The following is a 27,523-nucleotide window of genomic DNA, read 5'->3' on the forward strand; positions in this document are numbered from 1 at the left end:
GCGTGAAGCCCTCACCCATCTCATGATATGCGCTAATGTCCATCTACTCCTCCAGTGACATGAACTTAAGCAAGGTTCCCTCACCAGCTTTCAAAAGTGCTGCATGCAAACACAAAGGTACCCCAATGCCAAAACCCTCTCATGGGGTTCACTAGCACCTCCCCTCCCCTTTTCTCTCTGGAGCGGTGCCTCAGATTTTTGGATTTAAAAATCAGGCCACTCTAGCATTGTTAAGATACCTTTTCTTTATGTCCAATGTGATGCAGCCAGCTAACTGTCTTTGGAGAATCTATTCTTAACCAAGCTAATTTGATTTATTCTGAATGCTAAATTTGTCTTATCCTCACTATTCGCATACATCTAATAAAATCAAAGTGTATGCAGAAGTGCTCAGGGCTGTTTTGTGTATGATTTCATTAACAATTGTTTAAATTCATTATCTCAGACTTAGCACAGTAATAACACAGCTCAAGGAACTGGGAATAGACCTGTACAGACACACAAAGTTTCTGATGACTTAAGTTTTGTCCTCAGGGCTCTACATGCCATCCTATCAAACAGCCAATGAGATGAGATTAGGTGATGATGCAAACATAGTATTATAGCATCACTGAAACACAAGGAGCAGAAATTGATCACTGAAAGAGGTAGATATTAGTCACACACAACTAGTGATAATACGGGAGACCCCAGGAGAAATCATTCACTGTTTTGTATTTTGTTACCAGCTGAAAACAAACATTCTAGCATTTAATTCTCGGTAGAGCTAGATGCAATATTTTGTCTAACTTTTTTCAGCTGCAAAATGTAGATTGAGGTTGACGGTAACATTTTATGAACTTGCGTTTGCTTTGCCAAATTGTTCCAGTGGGAAAGAAAAAAATAAATTCTGAAACTTTGATACAAATGACTTCATTTCAAATTTTGCCTCAATTTTATTTGTTTGAAAAGGTTTAAAAAAAAAACAAACAAATGAAGTGGTTTGGTTGGCCTCCTAACTTATTTTTATTTTTTTGGTTGGGCCAGCAAACTGAAAAGCTGGTTACTGAGAACTTGAGCTGTGCAAATAATTCTTAATGGGACGCTGGTAATTTGGGCCAGTGGGAGCAATATGATTGGCTGATGAACATTCCTAAGGTGTGTGTCTATTGGCTAAAATTGCTGTATTGCACTCTGAAGGGCTGACTCTGGCTCTCCTTGTGGCACAAACTCATTTGTATTCTGTAAGCATTTTTACAAATTGCTTTATAAAATTCTGGGTCCTTTTTGGAGGATAGTGTGACTTGCTGAGATATATTTTCTTTCTGCAGCTCCGCGTTCCCCTGAGTCTAGTCCTTCACTCCCTGCTGGGTGATTTGCTTCAGGGCTCAGTCTAGTTGATCTGTTACCACCCCGGTCTTCTCACAAATATAGAATCGAGTTTCTCTGCAGTTTCCAGCTTTTGCGTTCCCTCCTTGGAAATAGGCACAAGCTCCACCCTGAAAACTGTCACTGGGTCCTCCTGGGATGTGAAACCTGGAAAACAGAATGCAGGGGTTCCGTACAGCCTCTGTGATAGTGGAAGTGAACCCAGACGCTGACACATGGCAGTAGAACACGAGCGTAGAAGGGAACTAAGTCGTCTCTTCTCGGAGGAGGCCTGTAGGCAGACTACAAATAATGCTGAATCAACACAGTTACCACCGCTGCTAGTGCTAGTTAAATGGCATTGTTATAATTCTAGTGCAGCCACAGAATGATAGACACCACCATCGAACCCAACTGCCTTCAAGCCCCTAAGAACTTCCAGTTACCCTGTCCCAGGGAATGGAGATCAAGGCACATTTATCTCCCCATGCCTGCTTAGCCCCCTGTTTCATCCTGAAACATCCAACAGTGCCTCACAGGTGGTGAGCCAATGGCTTGGCTGTTTCTGGGTTTCTATCCAGGAAGCTGATGCAGACATTAACAGAGGGCCCCTAATGGTAGATAATCGGCCCAGAAGTTAGACACCTCCAGCTGACCTGGGGTCATGGGGCTGTTTGTTTGCAATGTAGACAGCTGGGCTCAAACTGCAGCCTGAGCTCTGGGACCCTCCAGAATCTGGGCTCCAGCCTGAGCCAAGACAGCTACCCCGAAATTAAACAGCCCCTGAGCCCAGTCAGCTGGCATAGGCCAGCCACCGGTATCTAATTGCAGTGCAGACCCACCCTAAGAGTACTACGGTGATGTAAATACACCTGCAAGCTCCCCACAACTGGGGGGCTGCAGTCAGGCAATGGTGCTCTCAAGGTCCGGGGTGGTGGGAAATGTGCTGATGGCCACGTTGGAGGCCCACAGTTCCATGGCAGAGCCCACATAGGTGTTCGTGCTACACTTTGGCTCATCACAGAGGATGTCCTAGTGCCAGAGAATTACAGGCCAGAGGACAGAGCTGCGCCATCCATCCAGAATCTTTTCTTGGTGCTGGGGTCATACGATAATCCAGTCCAGAAAGCAAAATAATAGGGAAGGCGATCTTCAACATATTGATAGGATGCTTTTCTTATGAAATCCTGCACGAGAATAAAGACAGACCCTAAATTCTCTCCGGTTGTGAATGAATAGATCAGTGGAGTATCTCCGAGGCCCAGCACGTTGTATTAGTCTAGACATGAGCGCAATAGCTGAGGTCGGCTCACGCTCCTAATATATAACCTGCCCTATCAGCTACCCCGAACTGCCTCAAACAAACCCCAGGGGGCTGAAGTTCGCCAGGCTGAATCTCAGCCCAGAGCTGCCTTTTTTAAAACTCCAGCAAAATCCATGTAGCCATTTCCAGGTTAAACAAGGTTTGAAAAATGTATCTATTTCCCAATGAGGACTTTGGCCCACATTAATTCAAAGGTGCTTGAATAGATTTTATTCATACAGGCTTATTTCATAGATCTCTGCAATCACAGAAGATCTAAACAAAAGGCCTAGTTTGAAGAAAATAGCTACAGTAGATTTCGATTTAAAAGGCTCTGGTTCTTGTTTAAACTAAGGCACTTTACACCATTTCATCAATGTAAAGAGGTCTTAAGTGGGCATAATTACATATACATGCACGTTAACATCCCTTTATGCTTCTAGAAAGGAGTAAAAGGACCTTAGTGTATATGAGAATCAGAGTCATCAATGTACCAACTTTTCTTGGACATATGCAGCAGGTTTAGATTTTTTGCCTACATTTCTCAATCTCAGCCCTAGAATGATGGCTGAGTAGCTGACGGTGACTATCGTATAGAAGTCCAAGGCAGCTGCAGAGCTTTGAAGTTGTGGAGTAAAGCTGGAAACTCAATATAATCTGATAACTTTAATGCAAAATCCAGGTTGGGGATTCAAACGCTCAGTCACTAAATGCCACCAAAACAGCCTTAACTCTGCCCCTTTCATGCCACTATTTATGCCTTAACATAAGGTATCTTTCTATCATTGTGAACCATTTTCCAATTAGCACAGCAAACAATACGAACCTGGGGGTAGAGTGTGACATTACAATCTGCCCAGCATAAGGGGCAACATGTTGTGCTACCCCTCCAACAGCCTGGGAAGGAGACTATGAGGTGGGGAATCAGAATCTTCTTCTTCCTGCTCCCTCCATTGCTGTAAGAGAGAGTAGATGGTCAGTCACAGCTGTACCAGATGGTCAGTCACAGCTGTACCAGCTAGTACACTGCGAGGATGTAACCTAGGCTCCATCCCCTTCCCACCCTGTTTTAGTCCCTCCCACCCACTACGGGAAGTAGCCGCTCTTGGTTCTGCTTTGGCCTCCCTGTGAGATGGGTAGCAGGCACTGGAATGCAAGTGCCACAGGGCAAGCTAGGCCACAAGGTAGTCCATAATCCTCCTTTCATTTACACCAGTTTTATAACAATGTAATGATATTTCTCCTGATTTATTCATGGAGGACCAAGGCCCTAATTCTGATCCATTTGTTTCCACCAGTGTTTAAAAGAGACTTATTTTTACCAGCTCTTCCTTGCCATCAATCTTAAGAAACTTGGACTCTTGAGAGGAGCAAAAGGATTAACATCTTTGCCCAGAGATGCTTTCATTGGAAAAAAGGTAAGAGGCTTGTCCCTGATGTATCCACCTCTCTGGACGGGGGCTGCTTTTGTGTCCTCAAAAAACCAAACACATGCCGTTACTCCATTGCATCTCTACATAAATGGTGCAACCTATTGTGGCTGGGGATTTGGAGACCCGCCACCTGCCAAATCATCAGCTTGCCAAGTCAATAAAGCGGAGTTATCATTTACCCACAATTGTTCTTTGCTTCAATTATTATGGGATTTACAATCAAATTGCTGCTGAATGGTTGGCTGGTAAATTGCAAATTCAACAGATCTACAACTATAAAGCTCTCCTAAGGAGACATCAGGTTCTAGTACACAATTTACCTCTCTCCTGTGTCAGATGCTGCAGATTCTCTGAGGCATTTGCATTCTGGGCTTTGCAATTGTTCAACTGCTGGGTAAGGTTTTCCAGCTGTTGGATTAAATTTTCCTATTGTCTGCTCAAAAAAGGACTGAAAAGGACAGAAAATTTTTATTTTAAAATAACAATGGCTTCACACAGCAGCTGTCCATTGAGTATGGTAATACCAAGCGTGATACACTTAATATTCCAGATTCCTTTCAGAGCTTGAAACAATGTCAAAAGTACACTTTCTCCAGAGTTTTTTCTGGTGTCTGGGGACACCTGACTGATTTAGAACCTGACCCAGAAAACAGGGTTGCATGTGTTTAATCTTACATGAAGAGTCTTTTAAATAATGAGTAGTCTGTGAAATGAAGAGCCATTCAAATGCTATTTTAATGGGAGCTAGTAGGTGCTAAGCTCTTTAGAAAACCAGGCCCCAAAATGACAATTCAGTGTTACAAATCAATGCCACAAACATTACTGCGTGCCGACCCAAAAGAGTGATACATTTAACGCATCCGATGAAGTGAGCTGTAGCTCACGAAAGCTTATGCTCTAATAAATTTGTTAGTCTCTAAGGTGCCACAAGTACTCCTTTTCTTTTTGCAAATACAGACTAACACGGCTGCTACTCTGAAACCTGACATTTAACACTGCTGATTTGATCTGATTTTGGGTTTTGGTGTCTTAAAAGTATTTTTAAAAACCATCAACTTTTCAGAACAAAGTGTATCCATCCCAGATCAGGACGATTTTCATTTAATTAATTAAACAAGAATAGGAACCTAACTAGTTTTTACGGTGGAACTTGATCAGTTGATGAATGCGATCATATGATAGGATTGCCTGTGATAGCAGGGGACTGAATGTGATGGTCCCAGAGGTCCCTTTCAGTGCTATGTACCTGTGTAACAGTTCACACTTAGAGAGAGCATATATAGAGAGGATTTAGAATCATAGAATCTCAGGATTGGAAGGGACCTCAGGAGGTCATCTAGTCCAACCCCCTGCTCAAAGCAGGACCAATCCCCAATTAAATCATCCAAAGCATTCAATTTCAAAGCATTCTGCCTCATGTTAATTAATTATGCTCTCCAACATCCCTGTGAAGAACGGACCTGATCCCACAGCCCTTTCTCGTTATTTATATGTTTTAAACTGAGCCTGTTCCTCATTCTAAGTCAGGTACGATATACAGATATTTATACAATCTACAGAATAAACCATCCCTGCATTACTAGCTAGTCCTCACCCAGATCATCTATCCTCATCCTTGCCCCCCTCCCCTTCTCAAAATCCTGCAAGAGCCAATGGCATTTCCAGCATGCCCCCAAAAGACAAGAGACTCCACTTCTGTCAGACCAAGGAGGGAAGCAAGTTCCGCAGGTAACGAGCCCATCCTTGAAATTGCCCCGCCTCCAGCTCCCTCCTAGTTAAATGAGCTTGAGCAGCTCAGCTGAGTTCAACTACGGGGGTCGGACAGGAAAAAAGAGGTAGCAACTCAGATATGCAGGGACCAAAACAGAACCTCAGCCGGTGTCAATGGAGGTAACGCCACTGGCTTCACTGGTGCTCTGTCCGTTTACACCAGCCGAGGAGCTGGGCATAAGCATGTTATAGCTCCAAACCTTGAGCTGCATCTGGAAACAAGTTGGAAACCAGGGCAGGTGTAATGTGCTTCCTGCAAGATGAGAAGAGCAGATGTTCTACAGACGTAGATGTTTCTGTGCAGGCTTTAGTGTAGCCCCATGCACAGCACATACAGCCACCCGGTCTTCAACTGGCCAAAGCACAGGTAACTGGAGTGAGGTCCATTTTTAAAATAAATAGTCACCAGGCAATGGTGGGAAACACCCCTCCGGGCCAGCACTGTTACCTGACCTGCCAGAAACAGCCAAGGATCCAGCGAGACTCCCAGGTTAAGCATCTGCATGATGAACAGCAAGTTTGATCTCCAGTCCAAGGAGCCAAAGCCAACAAGTTTGATCTCCAGTCCAAGGAGCCAAAGCCAACTCCAACATTTCATCTTGTTGCTGCTTCCAACCTTTCAGCATTGCCCTGATATTAGTCTCAGCATCTGTGCAATGGGAGGTGCAGCAGGCAAAGACATAGAATCACAGAAGATTAGGGTTGAAGAGACCTCAGGAGGTCATCTAGTCCAACCCCCTGCTCAAAGCAGGACCAACCCCAACTAAATCATCCCAGCCAGGGCTTTGTCAAGCCGGGCCTTAAAAACCTCTAAGGATGGAGATTCCACCACCTCCCTAGGTAACCCATTCCAGTGCTTCACCAGCCTCCTAGTGAAATAGTTTTTCCTAATATCCAACCTAGACCTCCCCTACTGCAACTTGAGACCATTGCTTTTTGTTCTGTCATCTACCACCACTGAGAACAGTCTAGATCCATCCTCTTTGGAACCCCGCTTCAGGTAGTTGAAGGCTGCTATCAAATCCCCCCTCACTACCTGAGCTAGCTTTGATCTAGCTAGCTTGAATAACAACAGCAGTGAAGCCATGGCAGCCTGAGTGCTGGCTGCACGAGTGTGTACCTAGGATCCCAGAGAAGAAGGGCTGGCCTGTGCCAGTGCCTGACTGTTGCAGCTTCACTGCTATTGTTACTTCAGCCAGCTTTGTTCTGAGCTCGGGTATGTCACTAGGTGCTGCAATCATACCACCTTATGACAATGTAGATGTACCCTAAGTCTCAGCCACGCCCCACTGTCAATTGTCACTGCATCATGCCAGCTGAATCGGAGGAGACTGGAGCATTTCTTTAATTTACTCTTTATCATTTCCAAATGCATCCAAGCAAATAGCTGGATGCCAAGAAGAAAAAAAGCTCTTCCAATCAAGCCAGTAAACTTACTGAAAAAGAGCCTTGGAGAACAGACAGCCAAACGACCTTGGCTGGATAAGAAATAAATACAGCAACATGTTAAAATGCCTGTCTCCATAACCAATTAAAAAGACCATATAAGGCAATCACTACAGAGTAACAGAAAAGAGACTCCTATTGCTAGTTTGTAAATTAACAGGGCTTGTGAAAAGTGCTACATACAGGAACATTAAGAAACAAGTGAGATGGGAACACAGGGACCGCCAGACTGGCTCAGACCCAGGATCCCTCTAATCTAATCCAGTAACTGGCCTCCCACAGTGGCTGGACCCAGAGGCTTCAGAGAAAGGTGCAAGAAACTGCAGCAGACCGTTATGGCATTTCTTCCTGATCCCCTGTGGCAGGGCACTGCTGGGGAAGCCTCAGTGAGCTCCTGCCACCCTAACCCCAATCAGGGGAAATGAATTGGGGCTGGGTAAATAGCCGAGGTTTGCCTAATCACTGATTGCACCTGCCAGCCTCATTAGGCAGGAGCTATAAGGCTGAGAGGAAGTGTTTGAAAAGGGGGGTGGAGACCAGGAGAGAAGGGAGGCTTAGGGAGAGGTAGGAGCCTGCTACTCTGTTGTTGACCAGGCCTGTGTTAGGCGAACCCATTGTAAATAGCCTGTATATAGTAGGAAACTGGTGGTGGGAAACGGACATAAATAAAGAGCATGGGTGTTGCACCAACTTGGAGTGTCCCTGAGTCTGTGAGGAGCGGGGCCAAAGGGCTGAATACGACAGGGCATGACGTGCACCCTGTTACACCCCCACTATCTGGAGGTTTGTTTATGCCCTGAAGCGTGTGGGTTTATATCCCTTACAAAACTCTTGGCTTTTTAAAATAATCCTCTTTTTTTTGTAAAGAAATAGATCATTCAACTGCAGTGCTCGATTCAACATTATCTTCAACGAAAGGACGATCTTGGCTTTCCCGTAATAATAATAATAATAATTAATAATAAAAAAGAATAATATTTACCATCCTCGCTAAGCCAAATGCTTAGAAGAGAACAAGGCCCACACTTTAAAAGCAAGATAAAAATGTCAGCTCTATAAAGGAACAGCAATGTCTCTTTCTCTGAGCTTGTGTGTTCTTAGAAATACCTGGGAAAACATGGAATTTTTAAAAAACAAATTTCTTCAGATGTTTCTCATTCGTGTTTCACGACTGGTTGATGATACCAAAAGCAACAATCAACATACATGGGAAGGGTCTTGCTGAGATTAATGAGGAAAAACTCTGATTAGGGACTGCAAGAGTTTTAAAGGGAAAATTAAAATGTCCATTAGAGTTAAAGAAATGTATCTTATTAGCAGACAGTTCCCCACCTGCATAATTCTCAGGGAAACCAAGCATCCATCCATTTTTGAACTTGGTAGCATTTCCCATTATTTCTATTTCCTAGAAAACCCCACATTCTCTTTAATAAGCACCAAAGAACATTCATAGCACTCACCTCCTTTATCTCTAAATCAGCTGAGTTTACGCGAGTTACATTAAAATTATGCTCCGCTAAATCAGCTTTTTTCTCTAAATCAGACTGTTTTTATCCAAAGACACAAACTAATCTCTTCCCAGGAGAATAGAAAACATACTTGAAAGCCCTTGAATGACACCTAATGGATATTAAATATTATATTAGATATTGTAGAAGAAACTGAAGACCTGGCAGTTGATACCTTGCCTGGTAGTATAACACCCTCCCAGGCAGGCAGAGCAATGTGACAAGGACTGAAAGGAGATAGGAAGCATCCTGTCCATATTTTCAGCCCCATTCAGTGCTTCTGCTGATATAAACTGATCTAAGATTACCTCCCCCTTAAAACTGTGTTCATTATTCCAGAAGCATGAGACAGAGAGTTCCATTCGAGTCAATGGGGCTTCTCACATGAGTAAGGACTGCAGAATCAGGTCCTATGTACGTAGCAAATTATTATTATCCATTTTACAGATGAGCAATTTGAGATATGGCCTGAGTTATGCAGCACGTCAGTGGCATAGCCAAGAATAAAGCCAACGGTTTCTGACTGAAGCCCCGAGTGGTTTTTCCTGCCAGTACTTACACTTGGCACCAAAGATTCTTGCTATTATCAGCAAAAGCAGGCACAATGAGAGGACACCGAGCACGACTGCCATTGGCAACCAGGAGGACGATGGAGTGGGAGAATCTAGCACACAGAGAGAGTGACATGAACACAAAAAAGATGAGCAGAGAGAGGCCTGAAAAACAAAGGGCATGTTGGAGTTGATTTGGGTGGCACCAAACTCTAAATGACCGAGACCAACTACCCGGTTGGAAAAAAATGCTCAAACATAACTTCCATTGATTGGAAGCTCGATGGGCCTGATGCTCAGCTGGTGAAAGTGGAGTGCAACCTGGTGCAACACCATTTACTGCAATGGAGCACTGTCTGTTTGCATGAGCTTGTGTCCTAGCTATATTTCTCCACATTCCCGGATTTGTTACATGGAGTACCTTTGCTTCCAGCATTCTCGGATTTTTGTCTCTGATGTTCAGAAGAGGATTGAAATTTGGGGTCCTCCTGCTCACGCATTTCTGGTGGGGCAATAGGGATAGATGTTTGAGACTCGCCTTCTGTGGTTGGATGAGAATTGATGAAATGCAGGCAGGTCTATAAAATAGATCAAAAAGACAGGTGCAGAAGCTTTTGGTGAAAGGATTTAAACAATACAATGATTGTAGTATCTGGGTAGACTGAGATGAACAAATATCATGGAATAGACATACAAACATAAAAAATGGCCATATGGGGTCAGACCAACAGTCCACCTAGCCCAGTATCCTGTCTTCCAACAGCGGTCGGTGCCAGATGCTTCAGAGGAAATGAACATAACAGGGCAATTATTGACATCCATGCTGTCCACACACAGCTTCTGGCAGTCAGAGCTTTAGGGACACCCAGAGATAGAAATACAAACCTGACCATCTTGGCTAATAGCCATTGATGGACCTATCCTTCATGTAGTTCTCTAATACTTCTTTGAACCCAGTTATTCTTCTGGCCTTCACAACATCCCCTGGCAACGAGTTCCACTGGCTGACTGTGCGTTGTGTGAAGAAATGCTTCCTTTTGTTTGCTTTAAACCTGCTGCCCATTAATTTCATCACATGACCCTTGGGTCTTGTGTTATGTGAAAAGGTAAACAACACTTCCTTAGTCACTTTCTCCACATCATTCATGATTTTATAGACCTCTAGCAACCCCTCCCCCCGCCCATAGTCATCCCTTTTCTGAACAGACCCACAGTCTTTTCAATTTCTCCTCATATGAAAGCTGTTTCATACCCGTGATCATATTTGTTGCCCTATTCTGCACCTTCTCCTATTCTAATATGCCTTTTTCAAGATGGAGCAACCAGAACTGCACGCAGTATTCAAGCTGTGGGTGTATTGTGGATTGATATGATATTTTCTGTCATATTATCGATCCCTTTCCTAATTGTTCCTAACATTCTGTTAACTTTTTGACTGCCACTGCAAACTGAGCAGATGGTTTCAGAGAACTATCTATGATGACACCAAGATCTCTTTCTTGGGTGATAACTAAATTAGACCCCATCATTTTGTATGTATAGTGAGGTCATTAATCAGAAAGATTTTCTGATTTCAACTACCCTTTCCCCGCTCTCATTCTGTGTGCGTATTATGTGTGTTTAAGCCCAAAGTTTTTCTCTGTACAGTGCTCTCCATACTCAAGGAAAGTTAGGGAATATTGCTTCCAGCTGCCAATGCCTTTTGTCCACCCTACAACAAAAGCCCAAACCTGTTCAATGATAATGGCCAAGCCAACCTCCTTCCCAGAAGTAAAAATCTTCTGGCTAGCCCACGACCATTCTCGCCGTCATCTCCAAAATCTTACCAAAATTCTCTGGGTTTTCTTACTTGAAATATTCAGTCGCCTGAAATACAATAGGTAAGTTCCACCTGCAGCAAACACCCATTTTCAAACTACAATCCATGACAGCAGCTGGGAGGGATACCTGAGTGTGCATCCGGAGGTCTGTGAGCCGAGGCCGGTGTTCTGGAATAGAGCTCTGAGTGGAGTATCAGCCCCGCTGCTGTTTATGAATCCCGCTGGGCATGTCAGGGGGCGGGGCAGTGCTCTGATCCTCCTCCCACCTCTGCTTTACATGGGAGTAACTCCCTTGGCTTACTCCTGATTTACCCTGGTGTAAGTGAGGTCAAAATCAGGCTTTAGCAATGCATGTCTTCCAGTTGGACTGTCTGGACCCCAAGGGCCCAGCACAGAGAGGAAGGATGATTTGCTTGTTACTGTTTCAGCAGAAACCGCACAGGAAGAGCTTTCTCGCTGCTAATTTGAGATGTGAAGCTTCTACACATGATGTTTACCTTGATGAGCTAAAGAAAGCAACGCTGAGGCGGTGGCCTGAGGAGATAAATTCACAGACCAGCAGAGCCTCTTCAAGTGTTGAAGTTATTAAACAAGAGCACATTGGAAATAGATGCTCAGCTGTCGACAAGGCTTGTTGGAATAATACTGGCCAACAGTTGCAAAGCAAGGAGGCTAAAGACAGGCTCCTGGGGCCTGCTCCAAACCTCAGTGAAGTCAGTGGAATGACTGCCATCGACTTCAGTGGCCTTTGGATCAAGCCCTTCAAGCCATATTGTAGGATCTAGTCTGCAATGTTCAAAGGAGCCCAGGGGAGTTAGATGCTAAACTTCCCCTGACTTTCAATGGCATTGGGGTGTCTTATTCCCTGAGGCCCCTTTGAAAATCCCAGACCTAACTGGTGACTTGATTCCTAGAAATGCTCAGCACCATCAGCTCCCCCTGCAGTCCGTGCAAGTTTTGATGCTCAGCACCCATGAAAATCAGGCCACTGTTATTGGGGGGCCTACTTTTAGACACCCGTATTTCAAAAATACCTGCTCTAGAGCATTGTCTTTGTGCTCTCAGATGCTCTTCTTTCCCTTAGGAGGGACTCCACCTGGAATGGGACTTCCAGCACACTCCCCGCACTGTCTGGGCTGAAAGGAGATTGGGGAACATTTTGTCCCCCCCATCCTTGACGTTTTCTTTGTTGCCTTCCATGCCACACTCAGCCTTGCAAGGCCTAACTGCTTTAGGAGCCTATGTCTCATTTTCAAAAGTGATTTAGGCACATGGGAGCTAAAATCCCATTGACAGTAAATAGGGTTTTTTAGCTTCTAACGTCCTAAAGCACTTTTGAAAATGTGAGTTAGGCTCCTAAATTAGCTAGGCGTTGCAAGGCTGAGCATAGCAATGACTGAATACCTTTTAAAATCTGGGCCTTAGTGAGCAGGCAATGCAGTCTCAGAATGAAGGGTGGAAATTGAGAAGAGAAACAGCATCTGACTTGGACCAAGGTTCTTTGTCAGTGCATCCAGGGATCTTCACCCCAGTACGTCCCACCCAACATTCAGCAGCAATTCATCCCAGCTGGTGAAGGCATTGCATAACAAGGATATTTTTATGTGCCCCAAGTCCAGGGGTTATAGTAATTGTGGACAGCTCTGCAAAGTGCAATTATCCAGCATCCTAGGGCCACCACAAAGGCCAGGTGCTGTCTCTGGAAAGTGCAGATCCATGATACATAACCAGCAACACGCATTTTAAAAATATATGCCCCAAATAGGTTACATTAATTGATCTCTTCAGAGTATTGACTCCCCACCCCCATCATGATCAACTACACACACACACACACACACACACAGAGTTCTGAAACCTTTTCAGCAATTGCTCACAGTGGAGGACTCAAGGATGTTTGGTGTGAGATTTATTTTAATAGCAATTATTCAACTCATGTTTCAGAGATATGATGTGCCTAAGGACATGGTGGCACTTGAAACTCTTGAAATTAGACAGGATCAGACACTACAATCTATACAATAGGGGGTGACAGTGTATTGGCAGGGAGCTGCACTAGGGGAGTTCATAGGTGTTTTCCATCGCTCATGTCTATGACTGTGTAACACACACATGTCTCTACATGCCATAGGCTCTGGAGAGTTAGTTTACCCCAGTGGTTCCTAAGATTGCATCAAAAAACCCCATATAGCCAAGAAAATAACATTAGGTCAGGTGAGATATGCAGATTTATCCACCCACTACAGCCACAGCAGATGAAGTTAGGCTGTAGGGGAAGGAGATTGTAGTCAACTCTCACACACGCAACATAAAAGAGCAGATAGAGGAAATTACCAAGCAAGGAAATGAGATTTTCCCATATCTGTTTGGTTTAGCAGACTGCCCCAGGCCAGCAGTTCCTCTTCCAAGTGAGGTAGTTCAAGTTCTTGACAAATCCTTCATCTTCTCACAAAGGCAGAATCGAGTTTCTCTGCAGTCTCCAGCTTTGACAGTTCCACCTTGGATATAGGCACAAGCTCCGTGCCGATAATGCTGGTAATCAGCCTCTGGGATTTCAAACCTGCAGTGCAAAAAAGCACCACTTACACTTTATCTTAATAACCCCTGAACACCCTGCCTCAGGCCACAGTGCTTGGACTCTGTGTTCGTCCTGGGGACAGTAGACAATGCTGAACCAATGCACTAACCAATTTGTCTGAGGAGACTCTGTGAGCACAGGATCATTAAGACCTCATGGCCCTCATGTGTTCTTTACTCTCTCTCCCATTGTGGTATATCATGGCCAAAGATGTCTCCAGTTTGGTGGTGGGAGAGTGAAATACACACACGCTGCCATGTTCAGTCACAGAAGTGGAAATGGTATCCATGTGATCAATTCATGTGTCACATGGCTCTGCAATTTTTCATGCACCTTAGATCAAATCACCTGCCTTCAGCCTGCTAACCCAGCTCACTGGGACTTGATCTAACACTGAAAACCTTGGAGTAGTATCAAACAGCTGACTTTGCCTTTGTGAATCAGTCTGTCAGAGAAATGTTCACAGACATTTACACTGACATGTGTAGGTAGAGAAAAGTTACTTTAATACACATAGGAGGTGTTTACAGTTCTGCCTGAGCCCGGTCGTGTTGGACTCGTGGTGTAACAGGCTCTCCAGGTGGAGGGATACAAACAGGAGTTTGAATACATTTATTTTTTTTTTACAACACATTTTTGCTGTAATATGTGGCTGGTACACAAACATGGCAGGGTTGCGTTACCCTTGACTGACACCAGTGAGTTCAGCAGCTCGTCCTCAGGTTGCTGAATAACCAGCTCATTCTCCTCAAGCCCAGAGTGGACCAGTGTGTCTGGCTGCAGCCCGGGGCAGGAGGAAATAACAAATGCCTTTCTCCCCCACAGCCTTCTTGGCCTTCTGGGCTGAATTTGTGTCACTAAGGGCCCAGCACCACCTACTATCTGGCTCACAAATTGAGGGCACTTTTGGGGTGTTTCAGGATGAAAGACATCACGAAGGAGTTAGAATTCCTCAGAGAATCGCACTGTGGGAGCAGGGGAGAACAGGAAGTTCCCAGGGCCTGAACCCTAGTTGAGGGCAGTCCAGTGGGTTAGTGTCCCCACTGGAATAAACCCATATAACATAGGCTGGCTGAGGCTCTCAGTGGAGAATCAAAGACAGGACTTAGTGCCGTGCTTTGGTCCATAGCCGAGGATGTGCTAGTGACCCAGACTTACAGGCCAGAGGAGAGAGCTGTGCTGTCCACCCAGACCCACGTCCTGGAGCTGGAATCATACGATAATCCAATCCAGAAAGAGAGATAATATTGAAAGCCTTGACGCATTTCAAAATAAAGATAGGATTCTTTCTTTATGAAATCCTGCACAAGAATAAAATAAAGTGTTAAGAACTCAAATTCCATCACATGGGTATAAGTGGAAATGGCTGGACAGGGTAGAAGATCAGGAACTCCCAACACATGGTATCACTATAGGTCTTCTTAAAGTTATCTCTACAGTTAAGGCTGAGTTCCCACTTCTATTACAATAACTGTTTCAGTGACTGATAACTTTCTCAAACCAAATCCTTTTGGGCTGAAATTGTCCAGCTTGACTGTCAGGCCAAAGCTGAATTTTTATAGCAAAGTTACAGTAAAAACTGTTTAGCCATTTTTGGGTTAGGGAAGGGTGAAAAAACCCCCCGACATTTCCCCCAAATTTACCAGTGCGCACATTGAACTCATAGGTGCCTGTACTGGTTTTGTGCAGACTTGACTAATTTCATAGAGCTCAAAGGGATCTACGGAAAAACCTGCTTGAAGGGTCTTCAGCTCGGTTGGTTTGAGTTATAAATGTTCTAACTTTTCCCAAATATTCCCAGTCCCTTTAGATTTAGCTAAATCACTTTCACTGGTGTAACTGCTATGAGTGTACAAAAATGGTCAATTGAAACTTTCATTGATATCTACTCAGAACCGGAGTGGATTTGAATACAGCGGGCTGTGAAGGACTTTAGCTTCATTTAGTCTCATTTATAGGTGCCAATTCCTTCAGGATTGATGACGCTTCATGGGGGAAGTTTTCAAAGCCCACCAGATGACTGAGTCACCCAATTCCATTCATTTCAGTGGGAGCTGGGTGGCTGAATTCTCTGCTGGGCTTTGAACATTGCAAGCCAGGTTTCAATTCTTAGTTCTGCCACATGGTTCCCCTGCAGCCTTGGGAAAGTGATTTAGGACAAACATTGCAACCATGGGTGCCCCTTCTCCAGCCAGCAATGAAACCCGGCCCCAAACAGAGCTCCTAAAATGGCGAGTGGGCGAAAGGAGAAGATGGAAGATAGTGTGGTTATTGTCATTGGTGGTTTGGATTTATTCACCACAAACAGGGTTTAATGGCAGAAAGGGGAATTTTCTGGCCATTTTCATGGTCACAACAGGGCGTTACCCACAGGGCCCTGTTAATACATTTACAAGAACTGATCCCCATTGTCTTCAGACTCTGCTTGTTTGGGGAATCTCCCTGACACTTATAGTCAAGCTGAGTCTGAAGATGACAGGGCCCTTTGTGCCATGCAGGGTGGTGTTGCAAGGTCACAGCACCTTGCATGTAGCATGGGGAAGGATTGTGTGTCGGTCACCGTCCATCCCACACATTCAGCAGGGGAGTTGCTGCTGATTAACACAAGGTTTGCCCCAATATTAAAAAAAAAAACCAGCTTCACCTTCTCTTCCTCATTCTCAGTTTTAAGCAGCCAGGCAGACTGAGATGAACAGGAGGATTGACACTGTTCCCAAGTTCTGTCTGCAGCAGCAAAGAGGTACGAGCTGTCACTGGACTGTATCCACCATACTGGACATTTGTCCCCTTGAACGAACAAATGCCGCTGATCAGTTCACCAGGATCCTGCCTCGCTCTGGGGTGACGAAATATGCTGGGGACATTGCCATCTATCCCTGGGATTGTATTCCAGCCTTAGACCTCGGGCCCCATGGCTACTGTTGTCATGGACCATACAGTCCGGCAATCCCGTCATCCCATGGGGATGGGCCTTTCCCCTCTAGGAGCTGCTGCTGCCAGGCAGGGAAGAGCAGGCTGCCTGAAGGGATTGGCTTCCCCAACAGAATGATGGGGTGACTGGAGAACCAACCCCCACCATCTTGGTAGAGGCCCAACTGCCCTCCTGAGCCCCAGTCGGGTTGGGGAAATGGGAGCTTGTCACAAGTAGAGAGGGGTTAGTGGCTAGGAGGAGCACATGGGCCCAATTCAGCGGACTCCCAGCAGTTAAGGGGAGATGGGAGGAGCCAACCATGGAGCTGGATGTGAGAACTGACCCACATGCTTTGGCCTAAGTGCACTGCCCACGGCTGGGCTGCATCAGGCCCCAGGAGGGGAGTTTATCACTGACTTCGTTCCTTCCTCTCCCAAGGGGAAAACCTGAGCTGGTTGGGCTGAGAAGCAAGGTCAGGAGGGCTCTCCATCCCCACCCCACCCCACCCCACCCCACCCCACAGCTGGCCAGTGAGATCTCCTTCAGCCCACCTACAGGGGAACTCCCATCCTAAGCCCAAGCTCTTTGGGACAGAAGGAATCTCCTGTATGGATCTGTATCTGCCTGGTGGGGACAGCGGCTCCTTCTCCTCCTCCATTTACCTCTGTTGCTCAGCAGCTCCTGCGAAGTCCCTGGGTGGTTTGTGGTTTGGCTTTGGCACAACTTCAGCTGCTGGGTGAGATTTTCCACCTGCTGGGTGAGGATTTCCTGCTGAATGGCTTAAACATCAGAACAACACAACAGTGTCACTTACCAAGGCTACGGCAGAATTTACAGAGCAGTCGTTCTTTGAATCATAGTGATACAAAAGCCTCACTGAAACATAGTACAGTGCAACGGGTCCATAAAACCCACCCTGATTCGCCTAGATTTGTTCAGAACATCCATGCACAGCATGCCACCCAACCATTGTATTACCAGTGCATTGTGGGTATCTGTCCCACAGCTCAGATCTTCTAACTGGGGACCTTCTGCAGCAGCTATCCACACCTGGGGTGGTGCTGCACTACAATTCTTTTAAGAAAGTCTACTGTATAAAGCTTTTTTTACTGTATACAATAGCACACATTTTTTTAATATTGAATAGTGTTGATGCCTGCATGAAAATGTTCCATATTTTTTCAACAGCATAGGCATCGGGACTGCAAATCAGATTCTCAGCTAGTGTAAATCAATGTAGTTCAGTGACTGTCAATTTACTCCAGCAAAGGATCTGGCCCAAAACCTGTATGTGTACAAATACAGATGTTGCAGTACCTTAAAACAAAAACAGTCAGGCCTACAGGGGACTTTGTCCATTGCACGGAGTGTTGGCTAATTTATTACAGGTGACTGCCCCAACACCCCACTGATGTCTTCATGAATTATTATAGCCTTGTACATATGGGTATGTGACAGAGTGCTTGCCCCACACAATGCCTGACTAGTTAAAAAAGGCCAATTAACCCTGTGACAGGCTACACCTGGAGGAGAGCCAGGGCTGATGAGGCCTAATGGCTGGTGAAGGCCAGCTGGGGAGAGGAGCTGGGACAGGTAGGAAGAGAGGAAGTTGGTGCTAAGAGAAGGTGGCAGGGAGGAGCTCTGCAGTCATTCCCTAGAAAGGAGAGGAGTTGGCAACACACAAGGGTAAGTAATCCCTGAGGTTCTGCCTTGGCTACAGACTGACTGTGGCAAGAACCTGAGAGTGGTGAGATAGCTATAGGGAGCAGAGGAAGCTTCACTGGTAACTCAGTGGTGGGCCAGAAGATAGGAAGGGAAGTAGGAAGGAGCACAGGGAAACATCTATGGGGTCTGGGAGTGAGCAGACTGAGGATGCTGACTAGAGGGACTCTGTGCTGGACCCTGGACTATGGTGGGCCTGGGTTCCTCTACCAGCCTCTGGGAAGGTGGGTCAGATTGCGCAATGGAGCAGAAGACTGCCTGAGGCCGTTTATCCAGTAGGACTTTGACACCGTGGAAGGGAAGGACTACAGTGATCTAGTCAAGGCATGAAGTGCTTTGAGTGATGGGGAGGGAATAACCTGACTCCAGAGAAAGAGAGCAAGACCATGGGGTGAGGAAACTGGTCATGAGCTAATCCCCAGATGGACACAAGGAGATGCCCCATCAGTGAGTAGAACAACCCGTGACAGGGTAGAACAAAGGCACAGAGAAGTAAAGTGACTTGTCCCAGGTCAGAGCAGAGCTGACTAGAACCCTGGAGCAAAGCCAGTTTTAGTACATTGTGGTGGATCTACCAAAACCAAAGTGCCTCCTGTCCAGTGAGATTGTGGCCAGGAACTGCCCCAGGGTTTGGGGGAGGGCTAGTGAGATGATTCTAACTATCCTCTCACTTACACTCCCCTAACTGAACTGATTCAGTGGACACTGAAATTGTCCTTGGCATGGCAAGTGGGGAGACCCTCTGGACTCCCTCCTGCTGGAAGAGTGGAGCCCTGCTCCTTGCCACCCTAGTGACCATTTTTCATCCATTCAGTTTGATTTCAAGGTTCTTCACAAGCAAAGGTGCATTTTTTTAAAAAACGAAAGTCAAGATAGTCTCTCACATCTCTAGTTCCCCCACAGCATGGAGAGGCTGTGTACAGTGCAAAGGCCTGCTCCACCCAGGAGTCCTGATTCCCAGGCTCTGCAAAGGTACATGGAATCACTGTTTGTCTTAAACAGGAAGGCACTTATTAAAGAGAACCCCTGCAAGTATAGACAAACAGGCTTCTACCTAGCTTGTGTTCCAGTCTTGTCTCCTTTGTTTACCAGGGTGCATATTCTGCCTTGAACTGCATACAGAGGTATCTAGTGGCTGAATAATATACTGCAAATGATATGGTATTAGTCTCTGCTGAACAATGCTGTCTTTCCCCCTTCAAAACATTATAAGAACTCAGGTCAGTTTCACAATGACTCCTTTTTCCTGTACTTACCCTTGGAAACCAAAACTCCTGTTGCTATTGACAAAAGCAGGCAGAGAATCCCAAGGATAACTGTAGTAAGCAGCCATTGAGAAGGCAGAGGATCTAATAAAGAAATACAAATAATACATCATAATTATTGATGTCTGCAAAGCTGCAAAATGAACATCAAAAATAAAGTACCTAAACAGAAAAGGAAGGGGGAGGGAGGAATGTAGTTGTCTTTAAAAAAAATCTCCTAGAAAGAGTGCTTTTGATTAAAAAAAGAAACAGAGTAGCAGGGCCAATGAACTGTAAGCGAAGAAGATAATTCTGGCCTGTCCGGTATCACAAATAGCTACGTGCCCTACCTTTGAGAAAGTTTGCTGAGCCTAACAGAACCATGTTGCAAAGCAAGTACTGTGCATGCAGTCATAGAGACTGATGGTGCAAAGGCAGCAGTAGATTAGCCGATCCCTGAAAGAGCCTCCGGTAGCAATATTGAGGGGCCTGGGGGTAAAGAGAAGGACACTTCTGTTCCAAAGTGTCTCTGGAAATGCAGAATGGAGACTCTAGCTATCTAGATCTTGCCACAATTAAAGTTCATACAGGTGCCCAAACCAATATATTGTCAGCAAAGTTACACCAGAAAATCAGAAATAAGCCTGAGCTGGAGAAAAAAGAGAAATAGCAGACAGAGCAGAGGGGAGAGAAATGGCCAGTCAATGAGATTTCAGACAGATAATGTCTAAAAGGGCTGTGAAATCATTTGATTTTTAGTAAATAGCGATCAGGAAAGTCAGACTGTATTTTTCCCCCTCCCCCAACAGAGATGTTATTTCCAGTGGTGCCAACTCTCTTCATTTGATCATGAGTTTTGCAAAATTTTTGTAAAGCCCCAGCTGCTGGAATCAGGTTATTCCCCGAGAATCTCAATTTTCACTGTAAAAAAAAAAAAAATGGTAAGATTCTTGCACTCATTGGTTGTGGAGACCAGACTGAACACCGGCCCCTAAACACCCCAGGGCCAGAAGGAAACAAAATGTCATATTTTTACATCTCAGGATTTTTAGGCCCGACTCATAGTTTTTAAATATTTGGGGTTGGCAGTACTGAATAAGCAGCAGACAGTGATGGTCTATGCTTCTGTTCAAGATTTCACATCTAGTGGTGACAATGTTTTATTTGTGTAACTCAAAGGTTTCACCCACAGCATAACTACAGCGGAGATACAACAGCCATTGGCCATCTTGAGAGAGAAATTCCAGCTTTAAGGTGCTCGATATAGTGTCCGGGGCTATGGATTACACTTAGATGTTGGATTATTGGCGGTAAAGTAATAGAATGGTCAGGAGTGCAGTGAGTCGTTAAAAGGTACAATACAGTATTGCGCTAGTCAGTTACTACAGGTAGAAAGTCTCATGGGGTTTTAATATATGGCAGGTGGATTTAATAGGAAGTATTTAGTAGGATTTAAGAAGAGGAGTGTTGGCTATGTAGGAAGAGTAGAAAGGCTAAATTCTGAGCAGCAATCACAACAAGTTTAGCTCTGTTTCTCTGCAATGATGCCATTGTTCCAGACAGTACCTTTGTCTCCCGCACCTTGAGGTCTTTGGCTTCCCTGATGCTTAGCTGGGGTGTGACAGTTCGGTTCCAGGCACGTTGCCGATTCCTTACGTGTTGCTGGTGAGATTATAGAGACAGAAATTTTAGACTTGACATCGGGAAGGTTGATAATACAAACACAGCGGTAGAGGGGCTGATCCTGAAAACAGGGTCCCATATCGATAGTTGGGGAGGGCAATACAAATTGTAAGTATCTTTGGAATTGAAGAATGAAGATCCTTGTCACAGTTAATTTGATGCAGGAGCTGCCAGCAGCAATATTATACCAGGAATAAATCTGAGATGGTGAGGAGGAGGGAAAATAACACAGGGCCCAGTGGAGAGACATTCCCTGTAAGTAGGATATTAGCCATGGAAAATACAAAGGTGTTGTGAAGACACTTGTTTTTCCAACGGTGGGTGAAGAAGCTCCATCTGTATTAGGGACTGCAAGATGTGAATAGCTAAGACAAGTCACACGTGTAAAAGGAGCCTGGTGTGGTCTGAATGACAAGTTCTACGAGAATTTATTGGTGGGTTTGATGAGATGGGCTGGCGTGAGGACATGCCTGAGTATCATTCTACCCAGGGCAGTTCCATTAGCACGGAGAGGCTGGGCTCTGCAGGAACTTATATGCCTCATGCATTTCAAAATGAGAAATCAAGTCAGCCGACTGGCTGGGTGCATCCAAAAGTGATGGAAACTTTTTCTTACTAACTGAAGAGATTTAGGGTGAGATTCTGGCCAACCAGTGCACAGCTGCAGGGAGAAAGAAGGCAGAAAGAGCTTCCTCTGCCCTTTGTGTCTCTTTGCAGTGGTTGACCAGAATTGGTGTGTAGACCATGCTTGTCCTTCCCTGGAGGCTAGCTGCCTGAAAGGAGATGGTCTCTTATGTTAGACCAGATCCTGACAACCTACATTAGAAAATTACCATAGACTCTTAGGCACTTTTTTGAAAACCTTTGACTAGAGCACCCCACAGAATGCGAAGGACACTTAGGCTCATCACAGCATGGGTTCAAACTAAGCCTTAGCTAAGACAAATTCCCTAGCAAGGGCAATGTTATCAGAAGCTGAGAGTAGCATGGAACCTGATCTAGACAGACTTGTTTACTGTGAAAACCCACTAACCCCTGCTGATAAAACATAGATGTTCATGCAAGAAACTTGCAAAGATACAGATCTAAAATCCTCAGAAGGCTGAATCTTGAGTGATAGCCAGAGGTAAGGAGAAATCTCATCTACTGGCCATTATTATTAGTCTGCTTTTGATAAGCTTCTGATGGTTAACGTAATCCTTAAAGGGAAAAATAATCAGTGAATCCATGCATCATGAGGAATTAAATGTTATGTTGCATTCATGATGAATTTCTGGGTATGAAATTAAGCAAAGAGAAGAGCCAGAGTAATCTTTATTAGCCTTGTACAAACACACAAGTTGCTGATCTGGGTTTGAAATGTAACGGTCACGGCTATAAAATCAGAACATTTTTAGTAAGGAAAAGAAAGACCTTGGCAAAATATATCAGCCGACCTCTTTTACTTTGTAAGCACAGATTATTTAGTGGTAGAGGAGCCGTATTCAGGCTACTTTGAGTTTTCTACCAGGTACCCTGAGTGAAACACCATTAGATGTTGTTTCTGGACAATAATGTTTTATTACGTACTGTACCTTTGTCACCAGGTCTTGGCCTTCTAGACTCATCAAATTTCAGAGCTGAGTAGGTTACCTCATCTTCATTCATTTCCAGTGGAACAGAAATTTTAGATTTGGTTTTAGACAACTGAGGAAGCTGGGTGTGATTCAATGAGAAACTCACAGGAACTTGAAAGATCTCTATGAACTGTGATGATTCTGTGTGGGCCTTGTACTGCTGAGCTTTATAGCATGTTATAGTCTGAAATGACACTTAAAAAAAGAATGTTAAGGTTGCAAAATCAAGCACTCAATAATTTGGAAATGCCAGATTTAAGGTTGCCCATGCAACCTTAATTCACCACCTTGTACATTTTGATACAGTCTTTAATTACATCGTTACATACTGTTTTTTCTGCTGGACTCCTGCTTCATTCAGTGCACAGGATGGATGGTGCTCTGTGAATGAGTAGCTATTCAAGATCTCTTTCTGTTCTCATCATTTAATATGTGCCCCCCCCCGTGCATTATCTACTGCTCTCTATTAAAACCCTGCACTGAATACAGAATTATTTAATTCCTCATCGACTTTTCTATGCTACTCTCATGGTAGTATCTTAGCTCTTTGCAAACATTAAGGAACTCATCTTGTTGGATCATATTAAAGAAGTTCTGTATTAAAATCACAAATGAGTTTGATTCCCCATAGTTTAAATTCCAGGGTATTACTAATTAAGAGGTCTCTTGGTTTTTGGTACTGTTTCTCTCCCTCTATGTGTGAAACTTGCAAGCTGCTAATTGTGTTAGTACATTCTAAGACAGAGAAAGACTCAAAGCAATACTCTGTAACAACAGAAACAGCACCCAGAGACTCCCCACCCTTTTGTTGTATTCATCTCACTTTGTTAACAATTGTGATTAAAATAGAGATAGAGGCTGTATGTGGATGGATGCTTGGTGTGGATAATAACTGAATGATCAGGGAGGTGCCAGCCTAAGAATCCAATGTCCATCGGCTGAAAAAGGCGTCAAGTAGAAATAACCAGAGGACTCCCAGAGGGCAGACTGGAATCCACCCAACAGCCTCAAGGATGGGAGAACCAAAGAACAAGATAACATCTGGCAGCACGGAGCCGTCAGGAATGTGCCATCTGCTGATTGATTCAGCAACAGCATGATGAAGCAATTCCCATAGACTGTCATAGGAAGAAATTTCTATAAACATGGACTCTAGAAAGTGAGAACTTTGGGGTCTGATTCTGCAAACCAACTTCCAGGAGCATCAGATGAGCATCTGACAAGGCCCTGCTCCATCCTTGTGTCCAGGCCACCTGGCCAGTGGCTTGGCATGAGCAACTCTAAGGCTGGTAACTATGATAACAACCTTGCAGAACGTGTGTGTGTGTGTGTGTGTGTGTGTGTGTAAATGAATGTGTGAATAAATATGAAATTGAATGGAATGTTATAGCTATAACTAACTGCTTACTATGAGTCTTTCTGTATTCACAATAAATGTGGCATTTTGCCTTTTCCTGCTGGTTTTTATTTAATTGGTATAACAATCTTCACAACATCCCTGTTTGGGGAGGGGCAAGGAGTATTTCCATTTTACAGATGAGGAACCAATGCACAGAAATCAAGGCCAAAATTGTCAAAAGTGTTAACTAATTTTGGCTTCCCAATTTAAGAAGCCCAGGGCATGATTTGTCAGAGTACTTAGCTTTTCATAGCACTTTATTTGTTCTGAGCAGAGCTCCCATTGACCTTAGTTTCAGCTGTGAGTGCTTAGTACTTATGCAACTCAAACCCCAAGTATCTCAGGTCAGACCCCCAGTAAATGAGGAGCACACAATTATTGAACGCTTGTGAAAAGTCTCACTGAAGTGACTTGCCCAGCATCACATAGGTAGAGTAGGTAGAATCCGGTCTCCTGGGCAGCATTCAATTGCCTTAACCTGGAGACCCTCCTTTCTCTTCCCACAAGCCCCTGCTTCATTCACTACACACCTTCCAGCTTCTGCCACAAATGACACCGGGGTCCTACAGACAGCAGCCTCCTTCAGTGCACAGAGTTCTTAAATGCTGTTTCGAAATGGAAAGTGCCGTTTAGCCATTTTGAATCATTTCGTTTCAGTCAAAACTCTTTTTGGAATTCTTTATGTCATGAACAAAATTGACATTTCAACTTTTCATTCTGATTCAGAACAGAAAACAATTTGAAAATGCCAACCTTCCTGGCCAAAGGAGAGATCCATTTTTCAAACAGCCCTAATCTTAACTGATCTGAGTCCTGAAGGGAGCAAGAGCTTTAGATATATATCATTTGAAAATATTTTGATGACCTCTTGAGTTGCAGAGGAGACTTTAAAAGGCAGCAACCCAAAGCCCCTTCAGTGTTGCTAAACCAAAAGCTGACTATTGTTGTGAAATCAGTGTTTGGCTGTCAAGATTCTTCAGTCTTCAGAAGAAGCTAGAAAACATTCTGCTACCGGCTGCATCTAATGTATAAAGAGCCTAGCATTGACGATTGAGCTGCCAAAGTCTTCTGCACCAGCTTTCCATGCAGCAGTTCAAGTATAGTTGTGCTTCCTATGGTAAAACTAGCAAGGGACATATATAGGACCAGATTCTGCTTCCAATTATACCACTCTAATTCCACTAACTTCATTGATTCTACTCCCGGTTTTTTCCAATGTAGGAGAGATCAGCGTCAGGATCATTGTATACAAAGAAATTGTATTTGTCCAATATCTCTCCAGTTAGTCCTGGGTAGGTCGGTCTCTACACTGGGCTAGTGTAACTCAGCCTGCTCCATTGGAGTCGACAGAGGTATGCTTATCTATGGAAGCTAAGGGTCTGGCCCATTGTGCCTTATGACAGGAGAACAAAAGAATCTGATTCTTTTTTCTTGAGAACATTAACTCCTTACAGAAAAGTCTCTTCTCCCATTTCTTCTGATCATGACGGGTTTCAGTGGAGTAAACACAGCAGGCAAAACATGTCCTCTCTCCCCTTTCCTGTAAGATCAACATTAACCTTTACCCCCAAGGACAATCACCTCCAACCTGATCCTGCTCCAAGCTGCAACATCCTTCCACTTGCCCCGGTGACAAACATTTCCAGCTGCCTCCCTGCTCTATTTCCTACCGAGACATTGACAAGCAACTCCAACACGGCCCTCAGACTCAGTTACTGGACACTTCCTGTGTATTTTCCAAAATCATCCCACTTTCCTTCTTCGGAAACATGATTCTCTAAAACAGGATGTAGCCTGCTCTAAGAATGCGCCTTCCCCCCACCCCCATGATTTGAACACAGTACCTTTGTTTATCTCCAGTGGCTCACAGGCAGAGGTTCTGAAATGGACCTTAAAGTGGCACGTCCCACCGTATATGAGTCCCCGGCGGGGGGAGGGATAAAGGAGAACAATGATTGGCTGTGCAAAGTTCCATCGGAAGCTGCACAGGAAGCTCTCTTGCTGCTAATTTGAGACCCGGTCCTGACCTAGCGTGCTAACCAAAAAGGGACTTTAATCTTTACGTGCAATGAGACATTTTTACTCTTTTAGAGCACACGGAAGGGGGTTGTGAAAGGTTTCAATTTCACATAAGAGGTCACCAACCTGAAAAGGTTGAGAAATGTGGATCTAGTGCACAGAGCCCTGGATGCAATCTTGGGCACCTTACACTACCTTGCTGCAGTAACTCCCATCTGGGCCTCTCACAAACATCCCAACGGCATGCAAGCCGCATCCTGAGTGTCTGTGTGTACCTGCAGCCTACACGTGGGTTACACTCTGGCTCTCACTCGCCTGGGTTATTCTGCAGGCTGACCCCAAAACACTCCCAGTCCTGGATTTCCCCCCAGCAAAGTATGTCTTGTACTGTCCAGCCCTGTTCTGGACAGTCAAAATATATAAAGTTCATTATTCCCTTTATGAGAACAATAAACACCAGCATATTACCTTAAATAGTTACCCAGACATTCTTATCTAATCCAAAATGTCAAAAATGGTTACAGAAAAATAAAGATAAAGCCTCTTTCTAGTGCCAACTTAACAAATTATATTCGATTTAAAGCAAAGTTTCTCCCAGCATGCATCCAACAGCATCCCTGACCAAACTCTTCAGGTTAGGACCCCTCCCCAGAGTCCAGTGGTTCCTTCTTTTTGTCTTCTCAGGTACAGTGAATTCCATGGGCAGGGAGAGAGAGGGCTGGGGGGGAGGGGGTCTCTTCAGGTGCTTGCCCCTCCTTTTTATAGTTTCAGTCCCCCTCTTGAAAAGCATTTCCAGCTGAGAACTGGAGACAAAGAGTCTGTGTGGAAGGATGTTCCTTCCCCTGTGTGAACTTCCTTTGTTTTATCCCTTCCCCATCCTGAAGTTTTTCGAATCTGTTATTCACACAGCTCTACTAAGGAGTAGGTGCTTTGGGGTCGGAGATTTTTGTCCTTCATCCTATGCTGTTTTCCTTTGAACCACTGTGACGGCAGTGACAATGAGACACGTTCAGTGAAGGCCTGTGTCTGAGCACTGAAGAGCTAAACCCAGTGGCACTTCATCAGGTGCCTCACACAATAGGCTCCTGCCCTAGAGATGGCTGTTTTGCTCAGACTAGCTCCGTTCAATACACTGGCACAGCCTTCCACTGTCATCAAGGTGCTTAAAGTGGC

General features: G+C 44.7%; 2 protein-coding genes across 3 annotated transcripts; both read right to left on the reverse strand.

Moving 5' to 3' along the window:
- Positions 1 to 216: 216 nt before the first annotated feature.
- LOC119853334 (C-type lectin domain family 12 member B-like) lies at positions 217 to 4,109 on the reverse strand. Its single transcript, XM_043512137.1, has 4 exons — positions 3,973 to 4,109; positions 3,477 to 3,606; positions 2,398 to 2,534; positions 217 to 1,515 (listed from the first exon to the last, which is right to left on the reverse strand). The coding sequence occupies exons 1-4, from the start codon at positions 4,056 to 4,058 to the stop codon at positions 1,368 to 1,370; spliced, it is 501 nt and encodes a 166-aa protein (XP_043368072.1). The 5' UTR covers positions 4,059 to 4,109; the 3' UTR covers positions 217 to 1,367.
- Positions 4,110 to 13,086: 8,977 nt separating this feature from the next.
- On the reverse strand, positions 13,087 to 23,608 carry LOC119853602 (C-type lectin domain family 1 member A-like). Of its 2 annotated transcripts, XM_043512138.1 has the most exons (7): positions 22,891 to 23,608; positions 21,200 to 21,295; positions 19,646 to 19,738; positions 17,330 to 17,446; positions 16,401 to 16,543; positions 14,915 to 15,057; positions 13,087 to 13,738 (listed from the first exon to the last, which is right to left on the reverse strand). In XM_043512138.1, exons 1-7 carry the CDS (start codon positions 22,961 to 22,963, stop codon positions 13,597 to 13,599), a joined length of 807 nt encoding a protein of 268 aa, XP_043368073.1. In that variant the 5' UTR covers positions 22,964 to 23,608; the 3' UTR covers positions 13,087 to 13,596. The 2 variants fall into 2 exon arrangements, with proteins under 2 accessions (XP_043368073.1, XP_038252766.2); XM_038396838.2 differs by having other exon boundaries at positions 21,200 to 23,608.
- Between the last annotated feature and the right edge of the window lie 3,915 nt (positions 23,609 to 27,523).

The sequence above is a fragment of the Dermochelys coriacea genome, chromosome 3 (genome assembly GCF_009764565.3).
Source record: "Dermochelys coriacea isolate rDerCor1 chromosome 3, rDerCor1.pri.v4, whole genome shotgun sequence".
In the NCBI taxonomy this organism is placed as follows: domain Eukaryota; kingdom Metazoa; phylum Chordata; order Testudines; family Dermochelyidae; genus Dermochelys; species Dermochelys coriacea.

Coding starts and splice junctions, on each gene's coding strand:
- LOC119853334 (XM_043512137.1), bottom strand. CDS start 4,058: ATGAAAGCATCTCTGGGCAAAGATGTTAATCCTTTTGCTCCTCTCAAG. Junction 2,535..3,476: donor ATGTCACACTCTACCCCCAG/GTTCGTATTGTT, acceptor ATTCTCGTGCAG/GATTTCATAAGAAAAGCATC. Junction 1,516..2,397: donor GCAGCTCTGTCCTCTGGCCT/GTAATTCTCTGG, acceptor TCTGTTTTCCAG/GTTTCACATCCCAGGAGGAC.
- LOC119853602 (XM_038396838.2), bottom strand. CDS start 21,566: ATGTCTCTCCACTGGGCCCTGTGTTATTTTCCCTCCTCCTCACCATCT. Junction 16,544..17,329: donor GGAGCTGCTGAGCAACAGAG/GTAAATGGAGGA, acceptor TGTTCGTTCAAG/GGGACAAATGTCCAGTATGG. Junction 15,058..16,400: donor CTGAGAATGAGGAAGAGAAG/GTGAAGCTGGTT, acceptor ATTCTTGTGCAG/GATTTCATAAAGAAAGAATC.